This window comes from Haliotis rufescens, unplaced genomic scaffold (genome assembly GCF_023055435.1).
Source record: "Haliotis rufescens isolate VD_foot unplaced genomic scaffold, xgHalRufe1.0.p SCAF_12, whole genome shotgun sequence".
NCBI lineage: Eukaryota > Metazoa > Mollusca > Gastropoda > Lepetellida > Haliotidae > Haliotis > Haliotis rufescens.
This window is the reverse complement of record NW_025963802.1, coordinates 28,789,105-28,816,453: the sequence shown is the minus strand read 5'-3', so window position 1 is coordinate 28,816,453 and position 27,349 is coordinate 28,789,105. Positions and strand designations below refer to the sequence as shown.

At 43.9% G+C, this 27,349-nt stretch overlaps 1 protein-coding gene across 15 annotated transcripts in view; it reads right to left on the bottom strand.

Annotated features, from left to right (window-relative positions):
* Nucleotides 1–27,349, bottom strand: part of LOC124116598 (probable sodium/potassium/calcium exchanger CG1090) — a 95,885-nt gene that overhangs the window by 31,889 nt on the left and 36,647 nt on the right. For all 15 annotated transcript variants that reach the window (XM_048393490.1, XM_048393496.1, XM_048393487.1 and 12 more), the window contains exon 4: nucleotides 27,244–27,330. In XM_048393490.1, coding sequence (XP_048249447.1) covers nucleotides 27,244–27,330 — 87 coding nt within the window. The remainder of the gene's footprint in view (nucleotides 1–27,243; nucleotides 27,331–27,349) is intronic.

Below are 27,349 nucleotides of genomic sequence, written 5' to 3'. Positions count from 1 at the left end.
TTGTTCACATGTGTGCCTGAATCTCTTAGGAGACTCAATTCGAGCTACAAATACTGATATTAACAATATGGCAATTTATTGTAGCAGTGTTTGATCTTCTTTTGTAAACTGATATACTGTAAGGACACACTGCATCAAAGTCCTTATAAATGAACATCAAGAACAGCACCATTCATGAGTCATATTAGGACCTTTTAATTTCTGTATTGATGAAGAAAAGCACTGCGATGTCAATGAATGTGTAAAATGTTGCTGTATGTCAAAATCAGCAAAACTACAGGAATATGATAGTGGCCTCTCCAATAATCCAGCATGAACCCAATAAACAAGTGGAAGACCTTGTGAACAAAGATCTAGTGCATGTCACAAAGACAGACATCTAGACAGGTTAAAGCCATACACACGTCACATTTGTTGTCAGAGACACAGCGGAAGAGAATAAACTTGGTCCAAAACTCCATGAAATGTTTTGGGTGCTCACTAAGACATTATACAGCCCTTTAACACTGCTTGGTTTCTGTAAAGAAATCGGTAATATACACAAGAAAATAAGGACAGTCATGTAACTCTTCGGGTTTCAGAGGGTGGCTTGTAAATATTACTTACAGATTGGTCTTGAAGTTTATCAGGGGTGCTTTATTTGAACAAGGCGCTTAATACAGCAATTATGGTAAAAAGAAGACCAATGTTCACTGATTCCTAAATTCCTCCTGAAAATATTAGACTGAACCAATGACTCATCACTTCCACGATTATATCAATGTAGATCCGGGTTAGAATAGGTCTTCAGCTACCCATGCTTGCCGTAAGGCGACTGGGACCTGTGAAGATCTCCCGTTGTGAGACCTGTAAATACTTCACATTGGTTTCAAATGAAATATACAGGTATTTAATCCCATGTTTAGAACCTGTAAGTAGGTTTACCTTCTGATTCACTGCTGCCATAGTAACATCTGAATGTTATTCCCTACAATAGATTAACACAGAACAGAGCACATTAGCAGTGAAGGAACTACAATCTATACATTATGGCATTACTTGTGTCCTACAGCTAACTCTCCATCTGGTACAACAGACACAGACCAGAGTTTCAGATGGCCATCGGTCACCAGTCATAGACCAACCCATAAAATTTCAATTTGACAGATGGTTTGTTTAAGTAGTCAGACTTTTGACTGATTGAAATGTCAAGCAAGGCATCACATGTTTCAAACTTTCATGATCAAAAGGTAAATAGTAAGGATTAGTCCTACTTACTTACATTATTGATTTAATAAAACAATGCACAGCCATCAAAAAGAGTAATTGAAATTCTGAGCAGAGTGTGTCTTTGCATTCTACTTTCTGTATCACAGGGAAATACTGTCAGCTGCATTTCTTATGGCGACGTTCATTGGCCAGATCATATATATTCATCCTGTCATGACCATATTTCATTGATTTGTTCTTATAGTTGTCTGCCATTTTTGTTTATTTGCCAGTGACCTTTTACATTTCTTGGGTCCAAGTCATTGACCTATACAGCTATTTGTGTCACTCACTGCAGAACAATCTCCTCTTCTTTATATTCAGTTCATTTTGAAGTGACATGACACATACTGTATATCCAAATAGAAGCCCATCCAATCACCAATGTCAAAATTGTAACACTCCTGTGTTGTCAAATAAAAGTGACAAAGCCCTTTCCAAAAGCAGAGTCAATTGTACGATTTCAACTATGTTATGAGCATGTGTTTATGAGTTATCAGTCTGGATGTCCCACCTACAACACAGGGGTTGCAAAAGGAATACTTATAGAAGTGTTATAGAACCCCTCTGGAACAAATTCTCAAATACCACAGTGAATATTTTCATGAATATACCAACAGTATTCAAAAGTTGAGTTTGAAATCCCCAACACATAAAGAAAAAAATGTTTTTAAGTGAAATGGAAAAATTTGTATTTAAAAAACATGAGAGTGTAGGAGATATGTTTCAGCCAGACTGTATCAGCTGACTTCACCACGGGACAGAGGACGAACAGACATTGACGGCCAGTAAACTACCTGTCACCTTGTCTTCAAATCATTACCTAGTGTTACACGCATATTTGTTTCATATAACACACATTTCATGCTTCAAACTGCGGGAGAAATAAAATTCTCATCCACACCACAGCTGTGAAAATCCAGACTGCCAGAAGAAAGAGTCCACACCTCGATCCTGCCATTATTCCACATCATAAACTACAGTAAAGCACTGAACCTCAGACATCATTGTATTGACTTCTCCTATAACTCTCTGCAGACTGTCAAAGTCAATACAGGAAAAGTTGATAAAGAGCAAGTAATTCATAACGCTTCGTCTCAATAAAAGAGGAATGTGCAGTGTAATTAATGTGATATTTCCTTCTGTCTCCCATTGATTACATGTTAGGGCAGTCCGTGCGCTGCAATATGGAAATGGCAGAGGTTGGGATCAATTTTCAGGATCAATGCAGGAAGACGATACACAATGAGACAGTCTTCGTGTCGGAAATAAAAGCTATGTCCACATGGTGTAAAGGCTGAGCAAACATACATACATGCCATGAGGTGACTTTCACTCAATAATCATCACAAACAGTGACATCTGCACACATAGGAAGCGAGGGAAGCTTTCTTAAATACTACATAAAGATGATACAAATCCGGAGTCGATCACAGTTTTAGTGGGCTGTATTCCACACTGGCGTTCTTCATGTCCAGACACCTGGCCAACTCTTTACCACACAACTGACAGGATGTTTAATAAACCAGCGGGACAAAATCATGAAAGTCACAGTTAACATCTCATGTGTCTTCTCAAGATTAGCAGAACTTAGTTTTTGTAAAAAAATGTCTAGTGGTTGAATTCCCCACATGGGTAGACTGTGTGAAACCCATTTCTCGTGTTCCCCGCCGGGATTTTGCTGGAATATTGCTAAAAGCTGCATAAAACCTCGCTCTCAATTATTCTCAAATTGCAATATCAAGAGTATACAATATGCAGCTTTAGCAATATTCCAGCCATATCACAGCAGGAATGGGTTTCATGTACTGTTCCCACGTGCGGAATCGAACTCTGCTCCTCAACATGAAGAAGGTGCGAATGGAGGGAAAAACATATCAGTGTGTCACCTGGTACTGCCTAAATGAATGACAAGTATTCACCCACAATACTTTTACTTTCAAACTGAATTATTTCCCTTATGAAAATTGAACTCTTTTTTCAAAACCCATCCCCATCCCCATCTTCATCCCCGTACAAATCTCAATCACCCACCACCCTACCATCCACCCACCACCCTACCATCCACCCACCCATCCCACCATCCTACCATCCATCCTACCATACACCCACCCATCCCACTATCCCCTTACCTATCACACCATCCACCCACCATTCTACCATCCCACCACCCTACCATCCACCCACCCACCACCCTACCATCCACCCACCCATCCCACCATCCTACCACCCATCCTACCATACACCCACCCATCCCACCATCCCCTTAACTATCACACCATCCACCCACCATTCTACCATCCCACCACCCTACCATCCACCCACCCACCACCCTACCATCCACCCACCCATCCCACCATCCTACCACCCATCCTACCATACACCCACCCATCCCACCATCCCCTTACCTATCACACCATCCACCCACCATCCTACCAGCCACCCACCAGCCACCCACCACCCTACCATCCACCCACCCATCCCACCATCCTACCACCCATCCTACCATACACCCACCCATCCAACCATCCCCTTACCTATCACACCATCCACCCACCATCCTACCATACACCCACCCATCCAACCATCCCCTTACCTATCACACCATCCACCCACCATCCTACCAGCCACCCACCACCCTACCATCCACCCACCATCCTACCAGCCACCCACCACCCTACCATCCACCCACCCATCCAACCATCCACCATCCATCCACCCTACCATCCACAATCCTACCATCCACCCACCACCCTACCATCCACCCACCTATCATCCTACCAGCCACCCGCCCATCCCACCATCCACCTACCCATCCCACCATCCACCTACCCATCCTACCATCCACCTACCCATCCTACCATCCACCCACCTACCCATCCTACCATCCACCTACCCATCCTACCATCCACCTACCCATCCTACCATCCACCTACCCATCCTACCATCCACCTACCCATCCCACCATCCACCTACCCATCCTACCATCCACCTACCCATCCTACCATCCACCCACCCACCCATCCTACCATCCACCCGCCCATCCCACCATCCACCTACCCATCCTACCATCCACCTACCCATCCTACCATCCACCTACCCATCCTACCATCCACCTACCCATCCCACCATCCACCTACCCATCCTACCATCCACCTACCCATCCTACCATCCACCCACCTACCCATCCTACCATCCACCTACCCATCCTACCATCCACCCACCCACCCATCCTACCATCCACCCGCCCATCCCACCATCCACCTACCCATCCCACCATCCACCTACCCATCCTACCATCCACCCACCCACCCATCCTACCATCCACCCGCCCATCCCACCATCCACCTACCCATCCTACCATCCACCTACCCACCTACCCATCCTACCATCCACCTACCCATCCTACCATCCACCCGCCCATCCCACCATCCACCTACCCATCCTACCATCCACCTACCCATCCTACCATCCACCCACCCACCCATCCTACCATCCACCCGCCCATCCCACCATCCACCTACCCATCCCACCATCCACCTACCCATCCTACCATCCACCCACCCACCCATCCTACCATCCACCCGCCCATCCCACCATCCACCTACCATCCACCTACCCACCTACCCATCCTACCATCCACCTACCCATCCTACCATCCACCCGCCCATCCTACCATCCACCTACCCATCCTACCATCCACCCGCCCATCCTACCATCCACCTACCCATCCTACCATCCACCTACCCATCCTACCATCCACCTACCCATCCTACCATCCACCCGCCCATCCCACCATCCACCTACCCATCCTACCATCCACCTACCCATCCTACCATCCACCTACCCATCCTACCATCCACCTACCCATCCTACCATCCACCCGCCCATCCCACCATCCACCTACCCATCCCACCATCCACCTACCCATCCTACCATCCACCTACCCATCCTACCATCCACCCACCCACCCATCCTACCATCCACCCACCCATCCTACCATCCACCTACCCATCCCACCATCCACCTACCCATCCTACCATCCACCTACCCATCCTACCATCCACCCACCCACCCATCCTACCATCCACCCACCCACCCATCCTACCATCCACCCACCCATCCTACCATCCACCCACCCACCCATCCTACCATCCACCCACCCATCCTACCATCCACCCACCCATCCTACCATCCACCCACCCATCCCACCATCCACCTACCCATCCCACCATCCACCCACCCATCCTACCATCCACCCACTAAAACTACGATCCACCCACCATTCCATCATCCACCCACCATCCTACCAGCCACCCACCATCCACCAACCCAACCTACAACCCCATAGGAATTAACATGGGTCTTAGTTACAAATTCTTGGCTATCTCAAGTTTCATTAATGCCTGTCAAGTATCGCTTCAGCTACATTTCCGTTTTGACAACTCTCCGTATCAACTTGCGTCGCTACCACCCACAGCTTCACTGGAGTCTTTCCCAAAACATCATTATTTAAGACGGAAATGCCCTCTCTTCAGGCCATTTCAGGAAACACTGAATGATTGATGGTTTATTCACACAGCAAAAACAGAGAATCCTAGTAAATTCAATTCCTTTAGGAGCTTCATAAACACTTTTCTGTAAATTCAGCATGGCAACCTAATCAGAAAGTTTCCCCTTAATGAATGTGCTTGTCAGGCAGCACATATTACCGTGGTGATGACAAGTGTTTCAATTAGAGTAAACAACGACAATGTACTGACAGAGGCTACAGAAATGTCGTTAACAGAGTCTAGGAAGTACAACAACAGGCTAATGACACATCGGGAATCACATCAATAGCCTGTCCTGTCTACAACTGGGAGCTGTGGCATAACAGCCAGGCTGCTTATGTTGGGCTGGTTGTCATAGGAAACTGACGTAATATTTCCGAGTCATTGGATATACTTGGAGAGGCCACACTAATGCTAAACGTTAGTGAGGGTCATATCTCACATCTCAACAAGGCAGGTCATGTGCTTCACCTGGCAGAATTTCTGTAAGTTGTATACAACAGCATATAGCGACGAGTGCATAATACACCACAGACATCCACAAACAAACTTATACATAGAAATGGACCTTGACAACATGGTCTCACAAGGTGTCAAGCCATGCCACCAGGTGTCTCAAAGAGTCTGTCACCAGGTGCCTACATCAAGCCATGCCACCAGGGCCCCATTCCACAAAGCGATCTTAGTGCTAAGGTGATTGTAACTCCCATACTTTAACACTGGCTTACGATAGTCGTAGCGCTAAGATCGCTTTGTGGAACGGGACCCTGATGTCCCAAAATGTCTGTCACCAGGTGCCTACATCAAGCCATGTCACCAGGTGTCCCAAAGTGTCTGTCACAAGGTGCCTACATCAAGCCATGTCACCAGGTGTCCCAAAGTGTCTGTCACAAGGTGCCTACATCAAGCCATGTCACCAGGTGTCCCAAAGTGTCTGCCACCAGGTGTCCCAAGGTGGATATTTCAAGCCATGCCCACCACGAGGTGTCCTAAGGTGGGTATTTCAAGCCATGCCTGCCACCAGGTGTCCCAAGGTGGGTATTTCAAGCCATGCCTGCCACCAGGTGTCCCAAGGTGGGTATTTCAAGCCATGCCCGCCACCAGGTGTCCCAAGGTGTGTATTTCAAGCCATGCCCGCCACCAGGTGTTCCAAGGTGGTTATTTCAAGCCATGCCCGCCACCAGGTGTCCTAAGGTGGGTATTTCAAGCCATGCCCGCCACCAGGTGTCCCAAGGTGGTTATTTCAAGCCATGCCCGCCACCAGGTGTCCCAAGGTGGGTATTTCAAGCCATGCCCACCACCAGGTGTCCAAAGGTGGGTATTTCAAGCCATGCCCACCACCAGGTGTCCTAAGGTGGGTATTTCAAGCCATGCCCACCACGAGGTGTCCTAAGGTGGGTATTTCAAGCCATGCCCGCCACCAGGTGTCCCAAGGTGGTTATTTCAAGCCATGCCCAGCACGAGGTGTCCCAAGGTGGGTATTTCAAGCCATGCCCGCCTCCAGGTGTCCCAAGGTGGGTATTTCAAGCCATGTCTGCTATCAGGTGTCCCAAGGTGGGTATTTCAAGCCATGCCCGCCACCAGGTGTCCCAAGGTGGGTATTTCAAGCCATGCCCACCACCAGGTGTCCCAAGGTGGGTATTTCAAGCCATGCCTGCCACCAGGTGTCCAAAGGTGGGTATTTCAAGCCATGTCTGCTATCAGGTGTCCTAAGGTGGGTATTTCAAGCCATGCCCACCACCAGGTGTTCCAAGGTGGTTATTTCAAGCCATGCCCACCACGAGGTGTCCTAAGGTGGGTATTTCAAGCCATGCCCGCCACCAGGTGTCCCAAGGTGGGTATTTCAAGCCATGCCCACCACGAGGTGTCCTAAGGTGGGTATTTCAAGCCATGCCCACCACGAGGTGTCCTAAGGTGGGTATTTCAAGCCATGCCCACCACGTGGTGTCCTAAGGTGGGTATTTCAAGCCATGCCTGCCATCAGGTGTCCTTAGGTTTGTTTGTTTGTTGTTGTTAAACGCCGCACTCAGCAATATTCCAGCAATATTCAGCAATATTCGCCTTTTACAGCAAGCATGGATTGCAGAAGACCTATTCTAACCACGATTTTCACGGGATTGTCCCAAATAGGCTATTTCAAGCCATTTCTGTCACTGGGTGTCTTTGTCAAGCCATGACAACTGTGACAACCAGATGTCCTTTGACAAAATGTTGACACTGCCACCTAGAGTTAGAGATGACAGGTGTTGCTACTGCCAACAACTAAGGACAAAGTGCCGATTCTGACAGTCATGTACATAGACATATGTACAAAACATGCATTTAGACTGCATAAACTATTTGTCCTTTCCTGGGTCCATTTGCACAAAGCAATCTTTGCGCTACAATTATTGTAAATCCTTAAGATCGCGATCTTAGGCTTCGGCTACAATCGTCATTCACTTGCACAAAGCGATTGTAGGCTAAGATCATTGTAAGCTACAATCGAAACTTACAATTGGTCTGGACCAATCAGAAGTAGCTAAGATCGTTGAAGTCCTTGAATAAACTTGAAAAAATGGTGTCCAAGACTTGGTCTGTTTCACATAAATATTCTGCTTTACGTTCAAACATTGCCTACTTATTTGGTTAAACTTTATGATTCGAATCGACACCTTAACAACATGAAGAATGCACCACAGATTCAATGTCAGAAATATCGTTACTTGCAATAGTTAACCATATAACTATCGAGTCGATAGCTAAAAGGAATATTCCCATCCGACTAAATGCTGAAAGAAGTGTGAAACAACATACCTTTTCGGTAAACAAGGGAAGGATAAAAACCTAAGGCGTCTGCAAGCAATTTGTAACGTCCGTGACCCTTTGGATAAATCAAGGGCAGCTAATATTAGTTTATACTCTAGATGGGAGTGGTTTCCCTTTGTTTTAGCCCGTAGAGTACAATCTATCTTACCCAGTGTATTAATGTTGTTGAATCGCTGAGCTCCCGCTATATTTCTTTTGGGTCACATTCGTGTCACTTATTTTGTCTTTAGTTTATCATTAAATTAATCTACAAATAAATACAAGTTGAAGAGCAAAATCATAAATGCTTAAATCTAAAATCGAGTGGGACGGGGACGAGCGGTTAAAATCTGAATTTAAAAGAAACAAATACAAGTATTCATCACACAAGCAAATACGCATAATGAGACATTTGAAATTTGTGTAAAATGTCCCATAAATAGCAAAAGTAAAATTCACACTTTTTAAAAAAAACCTAATACCCAGTGAATACATATTAAACAACTGCTTTCTCGAAACAGTATTCATTATTCTTATTTCCCATCTATGTGGTATTTTTTAATTTCCTGTCTTTCTGTGTTTTGAAAAGGTAGTCATAAGATCCTTTGTTATAGCAACGAAACGAAAACATGAAGGATATAATTAGGATTTTACGAAAAGCTCCCCCAAATAGATGACGATCATGCATTAACGTGTTATGTTATTAGCGAAAAATTATCATTATTATTTATTTTTATTTCATAACAATTGTGTCACTAAATAATGTATTTATCCGTATTTCAATACTTTTAATAAAAAACACAAGTAGGTATTTCTCTAGTTGCAATAGAAAACAATTCCTAAATCATGACAGTATTAATGCCGACAAGAATATATGCCATCATTCTAGTAATCGTTTCCTTCAAATAATTGGGACCTTTCTTGAAACTGTGCAAGGTGCGATGGAGGAAGGTACGTGTTGTATGTCGTTACCGGTTCCATTTATTGTATGCGCAGCAAGCTATGCGTGTTTGCAGACAACTGTAGACAGCAGCAAGCTATGCGCGTTTGCAGACAACTGTAGACAGGAGTCGAGTTTAAGATATTCGTACCTCAACCGTTGAAAATTTTAATCTTAGCTAAGATCGCGATCTTAACTCCGCGCCGTCTTACAATCGCGCTAAGATCGGTTTGTGCAAGTGGGATAGGACAATTGTATGGTGATTGTAAAGTTCATTGTAGCCGCTTTAGATCGATTGTAACTAAGATTGTTCTGTGCATGTGGGCCCTGATCAAACATCCGTACTGCAGATCAATATGAGCATTTCTGATTAAATGCAATGTTTTATACTTACCTGACGCTACACCTATAGCACTGTGTAGCATCAGGTAAGGTAAAACATGAGCATTTCTGATTAAATGCAATGTTTTTATACTTAACTGACGCTACGCAGTGCTATAGGTGTAGCGTCAGGTAAGTATAAAACATTGCATTTAATCAGAAATGCTCATATTGATCTGCAGTACGGATGTTTGATCAGGTAAAACATTAGTTTAAATTACCACAAATGCTTGCACAAAACCATCTTAGCGCTAAGACTATTGTAAGTCTATGTTAAAGTATGGGAGTTAAGATCATCTTAGCGCTAAGATCGCTTTGTGCAAGTGGGCCCAGGTCAATAGTTTGTTGGATAAGCTGATCAACTGCTAAAGCACAAAGGTTTTTGGCCTTTCAGCCAATGCCAATGCCAATCCACAAGTCTAACACTAAATGTACAAGACGTGTCTTGGCAGCAAGGCATGCTTTGCAATAACAGATATGTGCAACTACATACAGTGTAAAGGTTGTAGCTCACTGCTCCAGTATCTGCCTGCCAGTCGTACAGTGATTGACATTTTCTGAAATTGTAGAGATAATGTAAAACCAGTGATAAAAATAGCCTGATATATATTGAAACTGGTTCTCATTATCTCATGTGCTTGACTAACTTCATTTGGTTCTGTTACAAAGGCTCTCACAAGGGATGGCTGAAAAGTTCTGAGCCAAAGGTATCAGCCATTTGAATTTCAGCATTGTGGGTTTTTTGTTTAAGAGCTCAAGTTTTAAATAAATAAAAATAACAAACTTGTTTTTTTACACTTGTCTGCAGGAAAAGTGTACATTATATATTTTCCTGCAATATGAGGCATATGTGAAATAAAATTCTGTAAAAAAGATACTTGATTATTTTTTTATTTAAAAAAATCACCTTGCCCTCCTCTTCAGAGGAGACTAAGATGTTTCCACTGCTTTGACTGTCTAAGGCTGACAGTTGTGAACCCAAGACTCAACCATCGTTACAAATCATTGAACAAAATCATTCAACAAAATCAGCTGGGCCTGTTTCTAAACAACATAAGTTGTCAAAAGAGATGATAAACCTACATCATCTCTGAACAAGTGTCAGAAGTTTGGAACACCGAAACCCGCAGAAATCTTTGTCATGCTCAATTCATTTATCAGAAAGTTCTCAACCCTCATGAGAGATGCCTACTGTCTTGGCTATGAGATGTGTTGGGAGTTGTTGATCATCCATAATCAAATCATTTATTTATCAATAATATCTCTAGTGGTGGCAGTTGAAGGTCTTTCTGATCCTGGACAATCTTGAGGCTATCTTTTCCCCTCTTTGATGCCTGCAGAAATATGCAGCCTGTGAGCATGGACAGTATTGTACTTAATACATGCAAACTGTTACAGGTGTACTATACATTCTTCTTAGTTGGGCTCAGTACTTCAGCCTCCCCTCATACAAGATACACATTGACCCCTGAAGATGCTGTACTGACAGATACGAGAAGATGTGTGGTAGTCTTGAGATGTCAGTAACTACATGGTCACTTTAGGGTATGTACATATCAGTTGGATGGAAGAAGCATGTTCCTGTGTAGTTACTATGAGATCCTGTGTGATATTGACATTTCTGTCTTGGGAAAGATAATTTTTGTGATTGACGATACTTCACCAAACACACACAGTCTCATCCAACACATTCATAAGCATTTCAAGCGATGTTCCTAGTACAGACTTCCCATTGCAACAGACAAGAAAGATCTCCTATGTTCTCCCCATGATGAAATGATGTTCCACATGCTGGGCTTACCAACCCTCCACCAGCAGGCAGGTAGTTATTGAACACCTACCATTCTGTGCAGCAGCTGCTGGTGCAGGAGGCACGGAGCACGTCTGTAAGTAGCTATCATATCCCACACCGCTACACTAGCTCACATGGATGAAATAGCCACAACCAAAGCAATCAATTTACAGCTTTCACCTCCACAATGGCAACAAGCTAGCTCAGCATGTTTATTTAGCACATGTCAACAGCTTGGATCAAGGAACAGAGAGCCCATGTAAATGATTAAGAAATGAAATTCTTGGATTCTCAAGGAACAGTGAGCATTGGGTATAACCGTAGCTTGCAATATTCTTTTCACTTAAAAAACTTAAACATTGGCTCCTAGCGTTGCTCCAGATTACCAGACATATCATCGCCGTCATATAGCTGGAACATTGTTGAGTGCAGCGTTAAACAACAAACAAACAAACAAACAAAACAAACATATTAAATAAGCCGATTTTCCCTTCTTATTGCATCAGACTGGAGAGCGGAAAGACCGGGATTCGATCCCCGGCCGCATTATATGCCAAGACACGTTAAAACATGGTACTTGTTGTTACCTTGCCTGGCACTCAACACACAGGTTACCGGGGATGTAACAACACACAGGTTACTGGGGATGTGACAACACACAGGTTACTGGGGATGTAACAACACACAGGTTACCGGGGATGTAACAACACACAGGTTACTGAGGATGTAACAACACACAGGTTACTGAGGATGTAACAACACACAGGCTACTGGGGATGTAACAACACACAGGCTACTGGGGATGTAACAACACACAGGTTACCGGGGATGTAACAACACACAGGTTACTGAGGATGTAACAACACACAGGTTACTGAGGATGTAACAACACACAGGTTACCGAGGATGTAACAACACACAGGTTACTGAGGATGTAACAACACACAGGTTACCGGGGATGTAACAACACACAGGTTACTGAGGATGTAACAACACACAGGTTACTGAGGATGTAACAACACACAGGTTACTGAGGATGTAACAACACACAGGTTACTGGGGATGTAACAACACACAGGTTACTGGGGATGTAACAACACACAGGCTACTGGGGATGTAACAACACACAGGTTACTGAGGATGTAACAACACACAGGTTACCGGGGATGTAACAACACACAGGCTACTGAGGATGTAACAACACACAGGTTACTGAGGATGTAACAACACACAGGTTACCGGGGATGTAACAACACACAGGTTACTGAGGATGTAACAACACACAGGTTACCGAGGATGTAACAACACACAGGTTACCGAGGATGTAACAACACACAGGTTACTGGGGATGTAACAACACACAGGCTACTGGGGATGTAACAACACACAGGTTACTGAGGATGTAACAACACACAGGCTACTGGGGATGTAACAACACACAGGTTACTGAGGATGTAACAACACACAGGTTACTGGGGATGTAACAACACACAGGTTACCGAGGATGTAACAACACACAGGTTACTGGGGATCTTACAACACACAGGCTACTGGGGATGTAACAACACACAGGTTACTGGGGATGTAACAACACACAGGTTACCGGGGATGTAACAACACACAGGTTACTGATTCTTGCACATGAGTATGTCACTACACTATGGTGGATGAATAGGGCCAATTGTTACCATGCTATTGATTTGCCATAGCTGCACAGAGATTGTGTGGCATGTAACTTCTGTTACACTGATCCTAGCCTCTGGATATGCACTCAGTGAACACATCCAACTGCGCATCTTCACCACAGTTTAACTAGTGCCAAGGGACGAAATATAAGAACTTTGACATTATTTATATTACATATATATCATAGCATGAGGTAAATCTTACCTTGCAGGGGCACGGGTGACCCAGTCGTCTAAGGTGCCTTGATTCGCTGTGCAGAGTTGCGTCCCTTGGGCACGCCATTAATCTATGATTGTGGGTTCGAATCGTGGTTCACCCCGATTATGTTTCTAGGTGTGTCAGCACCATACCTGTGCTTGTGGGTTTCACCGAAGTGGTAAACGTCTGAGACCTGCATTACTTCGGGCTTTCCTCCCACATTAAGCTTCCACGCCGTGATATAACTGGAATACTGTTAAAAGCGGTGTTAAACCCAACTCACTCACTCACTTTTACCTTGTGAGTTGAATAGTTAACAAAGCTCTAAGTATAAAATACTGGTGCTGTGCTTCCAAGTGATTCTTTACCATAAACAATAACTGCTTCTCAGTGGTTTATTATTGTAAATATAATCGGGTGCTGTGCTTGTTAGTGGTTTATTATTGTGAACATTATCTGTTGTTGTGCTTCTTAGCGGTTTATTATTGCGAACATTATCTGGTGTTGTGTTTCTTAGCGGTTTATTATTGTGAACATAATCTGGTTCCATGCTTCTTAGAAGTTCATTATTCTCTTTTTTCACATAATCAATAACAATACATTAATAGGTCCTATAACACCATCTCATTCAAATAATAATAATAATAATAAGTCCAATCTGATTATATCTTCTGGTAAGGGCAATTAATAAATCATCAAGGGTAATATCTTTTTTTAATATCAGTCAGTAATTCAATTGCCCTCATGAGCAAATCCAAGCAGATTTGCTATGCATCAGTGGTATGAGTCTGACAATGTTTTCCATCCTATCAACCTACACTCCTCACGCTCAGCTGCTGGGGGATGATGGACTCAGGTGTAGTTCCACCTCACAACTCTCTACAGCCCTCTCAGTCAACTGATAAAACCAGGAAATCATGTTTTTGCCCCAGCGACGTAGAAGCATGGCAGTAACGGCACATGGATCTCTTCAAACAACAGCTGCTGTCTCAGAAGAGACTGACTATAGAATATCATGCTGTGCCTTACGCTTTGTTTTTCAACTGTTAGGGTAACGATAGCACATTGGTACAGTCCCTCCACACCAACTGACAATCTCCACACATGGTGGCCTGATGAAGAGGTCACGCTTGTTTCAGCAGCTCTAGAACCACCTTCACAAGGGTTTCACAAGTACATATTAGCGATTCAGATAACTGGCAGACTACATTATTATGGAGATTATCCGCAATGCACATACAATGACCAAATACACCACAACACAAGTGGATGTAAAAATAGAATGCATGAGCTACAAATCACTGACAAACATGCTCTCTTTTTCAAATGTTTTATTGATTTACACATTGGTAACCCATCACTGTTTTAGCTTTAAAAATATTACAATTCAATAATACGACCATTTTGATTAAAACATGAAGACAGCCATAAAATCTGCTTGTCAGCATGAAACATAAGCCCCTATGATCAACAGCTTCTGTCAGCTGACAACAGAGTATTTATCTCACTAAGAGGTTTACATGGAGTTATCAATGACAAGCACCGCCAGTGTCAAGACAGATATCCAAATTAGATTAACTAGCCTAACCATCCCTGTGTGTCTTCAGGCTTCTCTCACGCCATGTCTTTGATGTGAAGACATAATTAACTCCAACTATCCAGACAGCCATTGTTGGTGTGAGTCGACGGCAATACAGTGGAACACAATACCGGGCTACAAGGAGGACTATAGCCAGCTACCACAGCTCCCAGTCATTCTTAGCACCATCAACAAACTAATGATACTCTCACAATCTTAAAAGTCCCTTTGGCTGGATATAGTATTTCCCTTAACCCACAATGCCTCAACTTTCAAGACATTAAAAAAACAGTTATGAAACCTTGTATTTTTCATATTGTTAACCTAACTGCCTAGGCCAAAAAATGAATAAATGCCTCAAAGTGTTGTAGAATTGGAAAAGGAACATTTCTTGTCTAATCAACTCAGATTTTGTCCTTGACAGTAGAAGTGTCTCCCAATGGATTTCACATCAGTGCTGTGACTGATCCTTACCTTCTCTGACCAACTACGCTAAACTAAGGACACTTTATGCCCACATAACCAATTCATCAAACCAGTGCAGTAATTCAATTGTCAGAACGACTTATGTCAGACCTATGTATGAGTGGACATGCACTTGTTCAAGTTGCCAACCACGTCAATGCCTCCAGATGGGATCTGGCCCTCACAATGAGTCACTGGGACAAATTCAATCGGAAATACACCACCTCCACCAGCGCCAGCTTACAATGTGTCAATCTACACATACAGCCAGTGGTTAATCTCAACCCTACTCCTCCGCTTGCAAGGAAAAAAGTATCCTACTGATATTGATTTCACATAGTGATGTGGACACTAACTGGATTTCTAAAATTCAGTTGATGAAATCTTCATTGTTTTAACATTTGGGGTTACTCTTGTGACACTGAACAGCCTACTTAAAAAGCAGTTGTAGCCAGCATTCAAATGTTGAGAAAATGATAAGAAACTGAGAGTATTTATGAGATTTGATTTGATTGAGTCACCTGTGTCCCATGTCCCACATGCCCTGAAGACATTGCACAGTGCAACTAAGTCCTCATGGCTTGATGGTGCACCACTGGACACAAAGAATGTTGTTGAATGCATTATGTCAGCAATATATCACAGCAAATTCAACACAGTCTGAATTAATCACCTCAGGATCACCCCACACTGGCAGTTTAAAGCAAATGCTTTATGCCACTGTCAACACTGTTCAAGCCATGTTACAATGGCTTGAAATAATCAAATCCGGTTCATGCAAAAGCATGGGCAAGGATCAACACTGTAAGGGCACAATAACACACCCAAGACCACCTGATCCCCATCAGTGACGAAACTTTTTTGGACAACAACTTTGTTCCTGTTTGTCACCACATTTCAGAGTCAGGTGTAAATACCCATTCCTTCAAGTCATGAAGAAACAAGATGCATCCCTGGAACAAGATGCAGCCCTCAAAACAAAAAGAAAGTCCATTTCACGTCTTCATGTTCTCCTAATTTCTCAATGCTAATCAAAAACTTCTTCCAACAAGCTTGGGATACTACAGAGCCTGGTGTACCAGGTTAAACCTTCTCCCGGACAGTTCTTCCCAAAGGAAGGTTTGGCCTAGGACAGTTCTTCCCCATAGCCTAGGCTAAACTTTCTCCCGGACAGTTCTTCCCCAGGGAAGGTTTGGCCTAGGACAGTTCTTCCCCATAGCCTAGGCTAAACCTTCTCCCGGACAGTTCTTCCCCAGGGAAGGTTTGGCCTAGGACAGTTCTTCCCCATAGCCTAGGCTAAACCTTCTCCCGGACAGTTCTTCCCCAGGAAAGGTTTGGCCTAGGACAGTTCTTCCCCTAAGCCTAGGCTAAACCTTTTCCCGGACAGTTCTTCCCCAGGGAAGGTTTGGCCTAGGACAGTTCTTCCCCATAGCCTAGGCTAAAACTTCTCCCGGACAGTTCTTCCCCAGGGAAGGTTTGGCCTAGGACAGTTCTTCCCCATAGCCTAGGCTAAACCTTCTCCCGGACAGTTCTTCCCCAGGAAAGGTTTGGCCTAGGACAGTTCTTCCCCATAGCCTAGGCTAAACCTTCTCCCGGACAGTTCTTCCCCAGGGAAGGTTTGGCCTAGGACAGTTCTTCCCCATAGCCTAGGCTAAACCTTCTCCCGGACAGTTCTTCCCCAGGAAAGGTTTGGCCTAGGACAGTTCTTCCCCATAGCCTAGGCTAAAACTTCTCCCGGACAGTTCTTCCCAAAGGAAGGTTTGGCCTAGGACAGTTCTTCCCCATAGCCTAGGCTAAACCTTCTCCCGGACAGTTCTTCCCCAGGGAAGGTTTGGCCTAGGACAGTTCTTCCCCATAGCCTAGGCTAAACCTTCTCCCGGACAGTTCTTCCCCAGGGAAGGTTTGGCCTAGGACAGTTCTTCCCCATAGCCTAGGCTAAACTTTCTCCCGGACAGTTCTTCCCCAGGGAAGGTTTGGCCTAGGACAGTTCTTCCCCATAGCCTAGGCTAAACCTTCTCCCGGACAGTTCTTCCCCAGGAAAGGTTTGGCCTAGGACAGTTCTTCCCCATAGCCTAGGCTAAAACTTCTCCCGGACAGTTCTTCCCAAAGGAAGGTTTGGCCTAGGACAGTTCTTCCCCATAGCCTAGGCTAAACCTTCTCCCGGACAGTTCTTCCCCAGGGAAGGTTTGGCCTAGGACAGTTCTTCCCCATAGCCTAGGCTAAACCTTCTCCCGGACAGTTCTTCCCCAGGGAAGGTTTGGCCTAGGACAGTTCTTCCCCATAGCCTAGGCTAAACCTTCTCCCGGACAGTTCTTCCCCAGGGAAGGTTTGGCCTAGGACAGTTCTTCCCCATAGCCTAGGCTAAACCTTCTCCCGGACAGTTCTTCCCCAGGGAAGGTTTGGCCTAGGACAGTTCTTCCCCATAGCCTAGGCTAAACATTCTCCCGGACAGTTCTTCCCCAGGAAAGGTTTGGCCTAGGACAGTTCTTCCCCATAGCCTAGACTAAAACTTCTCCCGGACAGTTCTTCCCCAGGGAAGGTTTGGCCTAGGACAGTTCTTCCCCATAGTCTAGGCTAAACATTCTCCCGGCCAGTTCTTCCCCAGGAAAGGTTTGGCCTAGGACAGTTCTTCCCCATAGCCTAGACTAAAACTTCTCCCGGACAGTTCTTCCCCAGGGAAGGTTTGGCCTAGGACAGTTCTTCCCCATAGCCTAGGCTAAACCTTCTCCCGGACAGTTCTTCCCCAGGAAAGGTTTGGCCTAGGACAGTTCTTCCCCATAGCCTAGGCTAAACCTTCTCCCGGCCAGTTCTTCCCCAGGAAAGGTTTGGCCTAGGACAGTTCTTCCCCATAGCCTAGGCTAAACCTTCTCCCGGACAGTTCTTCCCCAGGGAAGGTTTGGCCTAGGACAGTTCTTCCCCTAAGCCTAGGCTAAACCTTCTCCCGGCAAGTTCTTCCCCAGGAAAGGTTTGGCCTAGGACAGTTCTTCCCCTAAGCCTAGGCTAAACCTTCTCCCGGACAGTTCTTCCCCAGGGAAGGTTTGGCCTAGGACAGTTCTTCCCCATAGCCTAGGCTAAAACTTCTCCCGGACAGTTCTTCCCCAGGGAAGGTTTGGCCTAGGACAGTTCTTCCCCATAGCCTAGGCTAAACATTCTCCCGGACAGTTCTTCCCCAGGGAAGGTTTGGCCTAGGACAGTTCTTCCCCATAGCCTAGGCTAAACCTTCTCCCAGCAAGTTCTTCCCCAGGGAAGGTTTGGCCTAGGACAGTTCTTCCTAAACCTTCTCCCGGCCAGTTCTTCCCCATAGCCTAGGCTAAACCTTCTCCCGGCCAGTTCTTCCCCAGGGAAGGTTTGGCCTAGGACAGTTCTTCCCCTAAGCCTAGGCTAAAACTTGCCCAGAGAAGGCATATCCAAGGCCATTTCTTCCCCAACCCTGGCCAAATCTTTCCCCCTCAAATACTAAATTTACTCTAACTTTACCAAAGCTAAATCTTCCCATAGATATCATTATATATAGAGTATGTATGCCCCGACTGATAACATTGCATTTTCAGTATGTATGCCCCCACTGATAACGTTACATATACAGCCCCCACTGATAATGTTATATTCACAGTATGTACGCCCCCATTGATAACGTTATATATACAGTATGTATGCCCCCTTTGATAATGTTATATACACAGTATGTACGCCCCCATTGATAACGTTATATATACAGTATGTATGCCCCCTTTGATAATGTTATATACACAGTATGTACGCCCCCATTGATAACGTTATATATACAGTATGTATGCCCCCTTTGATAATGTTATATACACAGTATGTACGCCCCCATTGATAACGTTATATATACAGTATGTATGCCCCCATTGATAATGTTATATACAGTATGTATGCCCCCATTGATCACATTATTTATACAGTATGTACGCCCTCACTGATAATGTTATATACACAGTGTGTACGCCCCCATTGATAACGTTATATATACAGTATGTATGCCCCCATTGATAATGTTATTTATACAGTATGTACGCCCCCATTGAGAATGTTATATACACAGTATGTACGCCTCCATTGATAACAATATATATACAGTATGTACGGCCCCACTGATAACGTTATTTATACAGTATGTATGCCCCCACTGATAACGTCATACACAGTATGTACGCCCCCATTGATAACGTTAATTATACAGTATGTATGCCCCCACTGATAAGGTTATACACAGTATGTATGCCCCCATTGATAACGTTATATATACAGTATGTATGCCCCCATTGATAATGTTATATATACAGTATGTATGCCCCCACTGATAACGTTATATACAGTATGTATGCCCCCAATGATAACGTTATATATACAGCATGTATGCCCCCACTGATTATGTTATATATACAGTATGTTTGCCCCCACTGATAACGTTATATATACAGTATGTATGCCCCCACTGATAATGTTATATACAGCATGAATGCCCCCATTGATAACGTTATATATATTCTGTATGTATGCCCCCACTGATAACGTTATATACAGCATGTATGCCCCCCACTGATAACGATATATATACAGTATGTATGCCCCATTGATAACGTTATATACAGTATGTATGCCCCCACTGATAACGTTATATATACAGTATGTATGCCCCACTGATAACGTTATATACAGCATGTATGCCCCCACTGATAACGTTATATATGCAGTATGTATTCCCCATTGATAACGTTATATACAGCATGTATGCCCCCACTGATAACGTTATATACAGCATGTATGCCCCACTGAGAACGTTATATATACAGTATGTATGCCCCCATTGATAACATTATATACTGTATGTATGCCCCCACTGATAACGTTATATATGGCATGTATGCCCCCACTGATAACGTTATATACAGCATGTATGCCCCTATTGATAACATTATATATACTGTATGTATGCCCCCACTGATAACGTTATATACAGCATGTATGCCCCCACTGATAATGTTATATATACTGTATGTATGCCCCCACCGATAACATTATATATGGCATGTATGCCCCCACTGATAACGTTATATATAGCATGTATGTCCCCACTGATAACGTTATATATGGCATGTATGCCCCCACTAATAACGTTATATACAGCATGTATGCCCCCACTGATAACGTTATATATGGCATGTATGCCCCCACTGATAACGTTATATATACTGTATCTATGATGGGCAAGGTTCATCTAGCCTCAGGACATACCTGCTGCCTCCCAACTCAGTAACTATTGCATTTATTACTTCAGATACCTGCAATATTAGAAGTGTTAAATCTTATTTCAATGTATTTGATATGTGTTCGAAGGCAACGTTGGAGTATTTAGGACCTATTCTTCCCTGGAATCCCTTTGGCTGTGTTTGATCCATGCACTGGGGTAGGATGACACATCAAACCAGGCAGATAACAATTATGAATATCATATTGGTACGTCAGGTATCAACACAAAACAATACACACACCATTACAGGTGGCGTAAATTGTATGTAAATTAATGGTTAAATAATATTTTCTGCCGGTATGAACATAAGAACTTAAGGCCACATATCTACCAAGAGTGTAGAGCCATGAACAGGCTAAAGGGTTTGGATACAGCACAATATAACTATGCATGTAATCTCATTGCAATTTGTGTTATTATTTCTACTACTACTGCTGCTGCTACTGCTGCTGCTGCTGCTACTACCACCACCACTACAAACTATGTCCTGCTGGCGGTATTTCCTTTCATTCTCTGTGATGATGGAACACTTCTGACATGACAAGTGTAGACGCATCGTTTATCATATTGCAACCTTCCCATCGAGATGAGTATTGCAACAAAGTGTATCACAACAGCCGTAATGAATACAGACAGTAACTGCCACCTGCTGACCAGTTCACCATTGTAGCTATAGAGTCCTTTCCGGCACTTAAGTTAGGCCATTCAACCATAGAATCCCCACATGGCAGAAATAACAAAGAGAAAAATTATCTGAATTTATATGATAAGAGGCACATTATCATTTTGTTTTTATTGTCACAAAGTGATTATTATGATATGGAAATTAACTGATGAGCCACTGTGCCCATGCAATGACAACCAAACAATCAATATCTAACAATAACAATAGACCACATCCACATTGTTTGTGCTTTACCCTCATCACATTACCATCTGTGCAATGGAATTTGTCTTCTCATGTTTATCAATATGACAAAATATTTTCACAATTTGCTACTATAAACAAAATCCAACAGAATCAACAAAACAGCAATTATCACTGGTCATACATTGATATACCTACACAAGTGAAAGTAAACTTGCATTAATAGACAATCATTGCCACCCAATCAATCAAAACACAACACATAAATCTATTATTGACATACACAGCATATGGAGTGAAGTCCTTTCAACAGGTGTTTAGGTTGCTTTACCTTGTATGGATTACTTGTCCAGCAACAATGAATGATGTGCCACATCACACTAGGTGTATCAAGACCTGGTGAGCCTCATCTTACCAATCAGATAACATCTGCTATTTTCACATTGGAAAACTGTCCGCTGATCAGTTTCCCTACAACACAAAGTCTAAGCCAGTGGATGGATTGGGCATGGTGAGGTGCAGGGGATGGGTGCAGACTGTCAGGTCGGGATCTGCACCTCATCTTGTAATCTTGCTCCACACAAAATAGACTGACCCTCAATGTCAGAAGAAAAACAATAAGCAGTAATGCCTAACCATGTTTTCTAGAGTGAACAGGTACATGCTGCATTAGCAATACCATAGACATTTGCAAGATTTAAATCCTTAGAAGAACTCAGATCATGGTGGATTAGCAGATTTGTTGTATGTTTCCAAACTACAGTAGATATTACATTTTACTCATGAAGATCCAAGTTAGAATGGTCTTCAGCAACCCATGCTTGCCACAAAAGGCAACTAACGGAATCAGGTGGTAAGGCTCGGTGTCTCAGTTGATGTATGTCATCATATGCCAATTGCATGGACCCATGCCCATGATGTCAATCACTGGATTGTCTGGTCCAGACTCGATTATTTACAGACCGCTGTCATTTAGATGGAATATTGCTGACTGCGGCATTAAACAACAAACAAACAACCAAGATATTACATTTGTATGATCCCAAAGTGAACAATGAGATGTATTTTGCAGAAATATCTCCATCTCAACCCAAAACCCTAAGTTATAGAGTGTCAAAGGGCTGAGGTAGTAGAAGGAGAAATGAGGACTAACCACAAGCATCCCTTGGTGACGTTACCATGGTTACATCAACAGGACATCACAGAGGCATGGGGACATAACATAATCGGAGGCATGATGCCTTATGACAGCGGAATATTGGAGACATTTTAGAAACCACCATATGCCTGATTGAAAAACACCTTAACTACTGTTCATCCCCCAATGGCCCCTTCTGGGGTCGAAGGTAAACACTGACAGGGCCAGGAGATAGGGAGTGGGTTAGATGTTGTTTAAAACAGAATATGTTAGATACACTATGGCATGTGGATAGTGATGGGGGAGGAGCAGAAAGCCACATGTGCGGGATAGTGTTGTCAAACCAATCACATATCACTAACCATGCCTACTGTGCAAATCTGGAACTGGAATCCATGACCAATAGATTCAGGTGGTTAATATGCCCACAATGACTTGGAAAGATAACTGTTGACTACTTGATGGTATTAGTCATCTTATCAGGGATTAATGTAGGATTTTGCACATTTGGACACTGTCCAAATCTTGGATTTCTTTCTAAAGAGCTGATTCTCTTAAATTCATATTTATATTACCATTGCATTTTTGTTAATAATGTAAAACTTTACATGGAAGGCTTTAACAATGAATTCGCCCTGGTATCAGTGTGCTCCATATCATCTTGAAAACTAAAACAATCCTTGTTATCATGAATTACAACAGTCTGAATCAGGAATTTTAATTCCAATTTAGGAATTTCTGTATATATTCCTGCACAGAATCAGGACAGCTCAGTCCAGGCAGTGCTCTGAAATGTGATTTCCTACATTCTAAGACACAAAATGTTTTCTTTCATCTAATTTTCATCATTCTTTTACAATTTCCTATTTTGGAAATGTTACAGTGTACAAACCAACATTGAAAGAAAACACTGCTAGAAGACACAAATAATTCCTTATGGTCCCAATACAAGTGAATGGCAAAAACCTGGCCTTGATTCATGGTAAGCATTCAAAATTAATTACAGTAACTGTCATAGTCTCAAAAAGGTGCACACAGCCATGATATCATTATGCAATTTTGTTGTGAATTAGTAATCAGGATATGATCTGTTTTTGACTTGAAGTTGAAGGTAATCTCACATTGCTTTTTGGTATATTCTATCAAGTATATTGCTGTAGACATTTAATGAAGGGAATGTAAACCTGTTGACATGTTTTTCTCTCCTTGTGCTTTTCAACGACTGATTAGGACAGCTCCCTTCGGCGAGTTCTACTTCAGTAAGAACCCAACATTATATTGCTATTCCCAAGATGGAATACACTAGAACATCGACACACATTCATATGAAAGTCAACACCAGGAAGGTCCACATCTCCACAATGACCTGGTGATGATCATTGATGTTGAAAACAAATGTTCTGACGATACGGTGACTGTATACTGAAACACCACTACCTGCCTGTCAACTTGAAGGGGTTCATGTTCAACACCACAAACTACAAATAGCATGTCCTTATCAGAGCCATCTGCAGCAGCACAAACATGATGACATAGGAACAGAAATGTAGTGGCACTTGTGCTGAAATGTCACCGCAATGCCTGGCAACAGAGATAGCAACACCACTCCAGCCTATATTCCCTGACAGTACAGTTGCCCGGGCATCATGCACAGGACATGTCTAGGGGAGTCAGTCCAGCCTATATTCCCTGTCACTACAGTTGCCTGGGCATCATGCACAGGACTTGTCTAGGGGAGTCAGTCCAGCCTATATTCCCTGTCACTACAGTTGCCTGGGCATCATGCACAGGGCATGTCTAGGGGAGTCAGTCCAGCCTATATTTCCTGACACTACAGTTGCCTGGGCATCATGCACAGGACTTGTCTAGGGGAGTCAGTCCAGCCTATATACCATGACATTACAGTAGCCTGAGCATCATGCAATGGACTGGTCTAGGGGAGTCAGTCCAGTTTATATACCATGGCATTACAGTAGCCTGAGCATCATGCACAGGACATGTCTAGGGGAGTCAGTCCAGCCTATATTCCCTGACAGTACAGTTGCCCGGGCATCATGCACAGGACATGTCTAGGGGAGTCAGTCCAGCCTATATTCCCTGACAGTACAGTTGCCTGAGCATCATGCACAGGACATGTCTAGGGGAGTCAGTCCAGCCTATATTCCCTGACAGTACAGTTGCCTGGGCATCATGCACAGGGCATGTCTAGGGGAGTCAGTCCAGCCTATATTCCCTGTCACTACAGTTGCCCAGGCATCATGCACAGGACATGTCTAGGGGAGTCAGTCTAGCCTAAATACCATGACATTACAGTACCCTGAGCATCACGCAATGGACTGGTCTAGGGGAGTCAGTCCAGCATATATACCATGACATTACAGTACCCTGAGCATCATGCAATGGACTGGTCTAGGGGAGTCAGTCCAGCCTATATACCATGACATTACAGTAGCCTAAGCGTCATGCAATGGACTGGTCTAGGGGAGTCAGTCCAGTCTATATACCATGACATTACAGTACCCTGAGCATCATGCAATGGACTGGTCTAGGGGAGTCAGTCAAGCCTATATACCATGACATTACAGTACCCTGAGCATCATGCAATGGATAAGGCTAGGGGACTCAGTTCAGCCTATATACCATGACATTACAGTACCCTGAGCATCATGAAATGGACTGGTCTAGGGGAGTCAGTCCAGCATATATACCATGACATTACAGTAGCCTAAGCATCATGCAATGGACTGGTCTAGGGGAGATAGTCCAGCCTATATACCATGACATTACAGTACCCTGAGCATCACGCAATGGACTGGTCTAGGGGAGTCAGTCCAGCCTATATACCATGACATTACAGTAGCCCAAGCGTCATGCAATGGACTGGTCTAGGGGAGTCAGTCCAATCTATATACCATGACAATACAGTACCCTGAGCATCATGCAATGGACTGGTCTAGGGGAGTCAGTCCAGCCTATATACCATGACATTACAGTAGCCTGAGCATCATGCAATGGATATGGCTAGGGGAGTCAGTCCAGCCTATATACCATGACATTACAGTACCCTGAGCATCATGCAATGGACTGGTCTAGGGGAGTCAGTCCAGCATATATACCATGACATTACAGTAGCCTAAGCGTCATGCAATGGACTGGTCTAGGGGAGTCAGTACAGCCTATATACCATGACATTACAGTACCCTGAGCATCATGCACAGGACATATCTAGGGGAGTCAGTCCAGCCTATATACCATGACATTACAGTAGCCTGAGCATCATGCACAGGACATATCTAGGGGAGTCAGTCCAGCCTATATACCATGACATTACAGTAACCTGAGCATCATGCACAGGACATATCTAGGGGAGTCAGTCCAGCCTATATACCATGACATTACAGTAGCCTGAGCATCATGCACAGGACATATCTAGGGGAGTCAGTCCAGCATATATACTATGACATTACAGTAGCCTGACCATCATGCACAGGACTGGTCTAGGTGAGTCAGTCCAGCCTATACACCATGACATTACAGTAGCCTGAGCATCATGCAATGGATATGTCTAGGGGAGTCAGTCCAGCCTATATTCCCTGACCTTCGAGTAGCCTGAGCATCATGCACAGGACTTGTCTGGGGGAGGCAGTGGTGGTCGGGTGCTGTCTGGTAGGCAGTCCATGTGTACAGGCTTCAGTCCAGCAGTTTGGGGTTTGCCCTGTCCAGCACTCATAACAGACAATGTGGTGAGACTGTAGCCTGTTCAAGTGGCTTTGATGCAATGTGCCACTGTTGTGTTGGAGGTGGCAGTAGTGGGATTATGATTCTTATCACTGCAGGGGTGATTGTATACTCCCCTGGAGAGCGAGTAGGATTTATTAAGATACCACCAAAATCACAATAGGTAACACCAGAAATGGAATTCGCACTTTTTACCCACATGGGGAACTGAACCTGGACAAGTGAACGCTCTAACCACTGGTGTATCCCATTGCCCCTGGAGGCTGAGAATGTATCACAAAATGTACAGTAACAGTCTTGCTTGATTTTCAGTACTATGTCATTAGGATACAGTGGGTATACATCGGAGTCAGAGGACTAGAGCAGGACAACACATTGTATGATACTAGACATTGTGACATCATCCCATATTGCTAAACTCACCCCTCACTGAAATATAGTTTTCAAAGAAATCAGTCATCCGGCACTAACTCCATCTACATGGAAGTTGATTCGCATTCATGTAACAATGAACTGACATATTTCTACCGGACACCTATGCTTCGACTGTGTTTGAGACAGTCTCCTGCACCAACTGTTGCCCCTTCGTACTCACCGCGCCCGCAAAGAGTCCGCAGATGCTGATGACAAACATGACATTATAGATGGCCGATCCCACCACTGTTCCCAGTCCCACATCATCCTGAAACAAAACACAATCT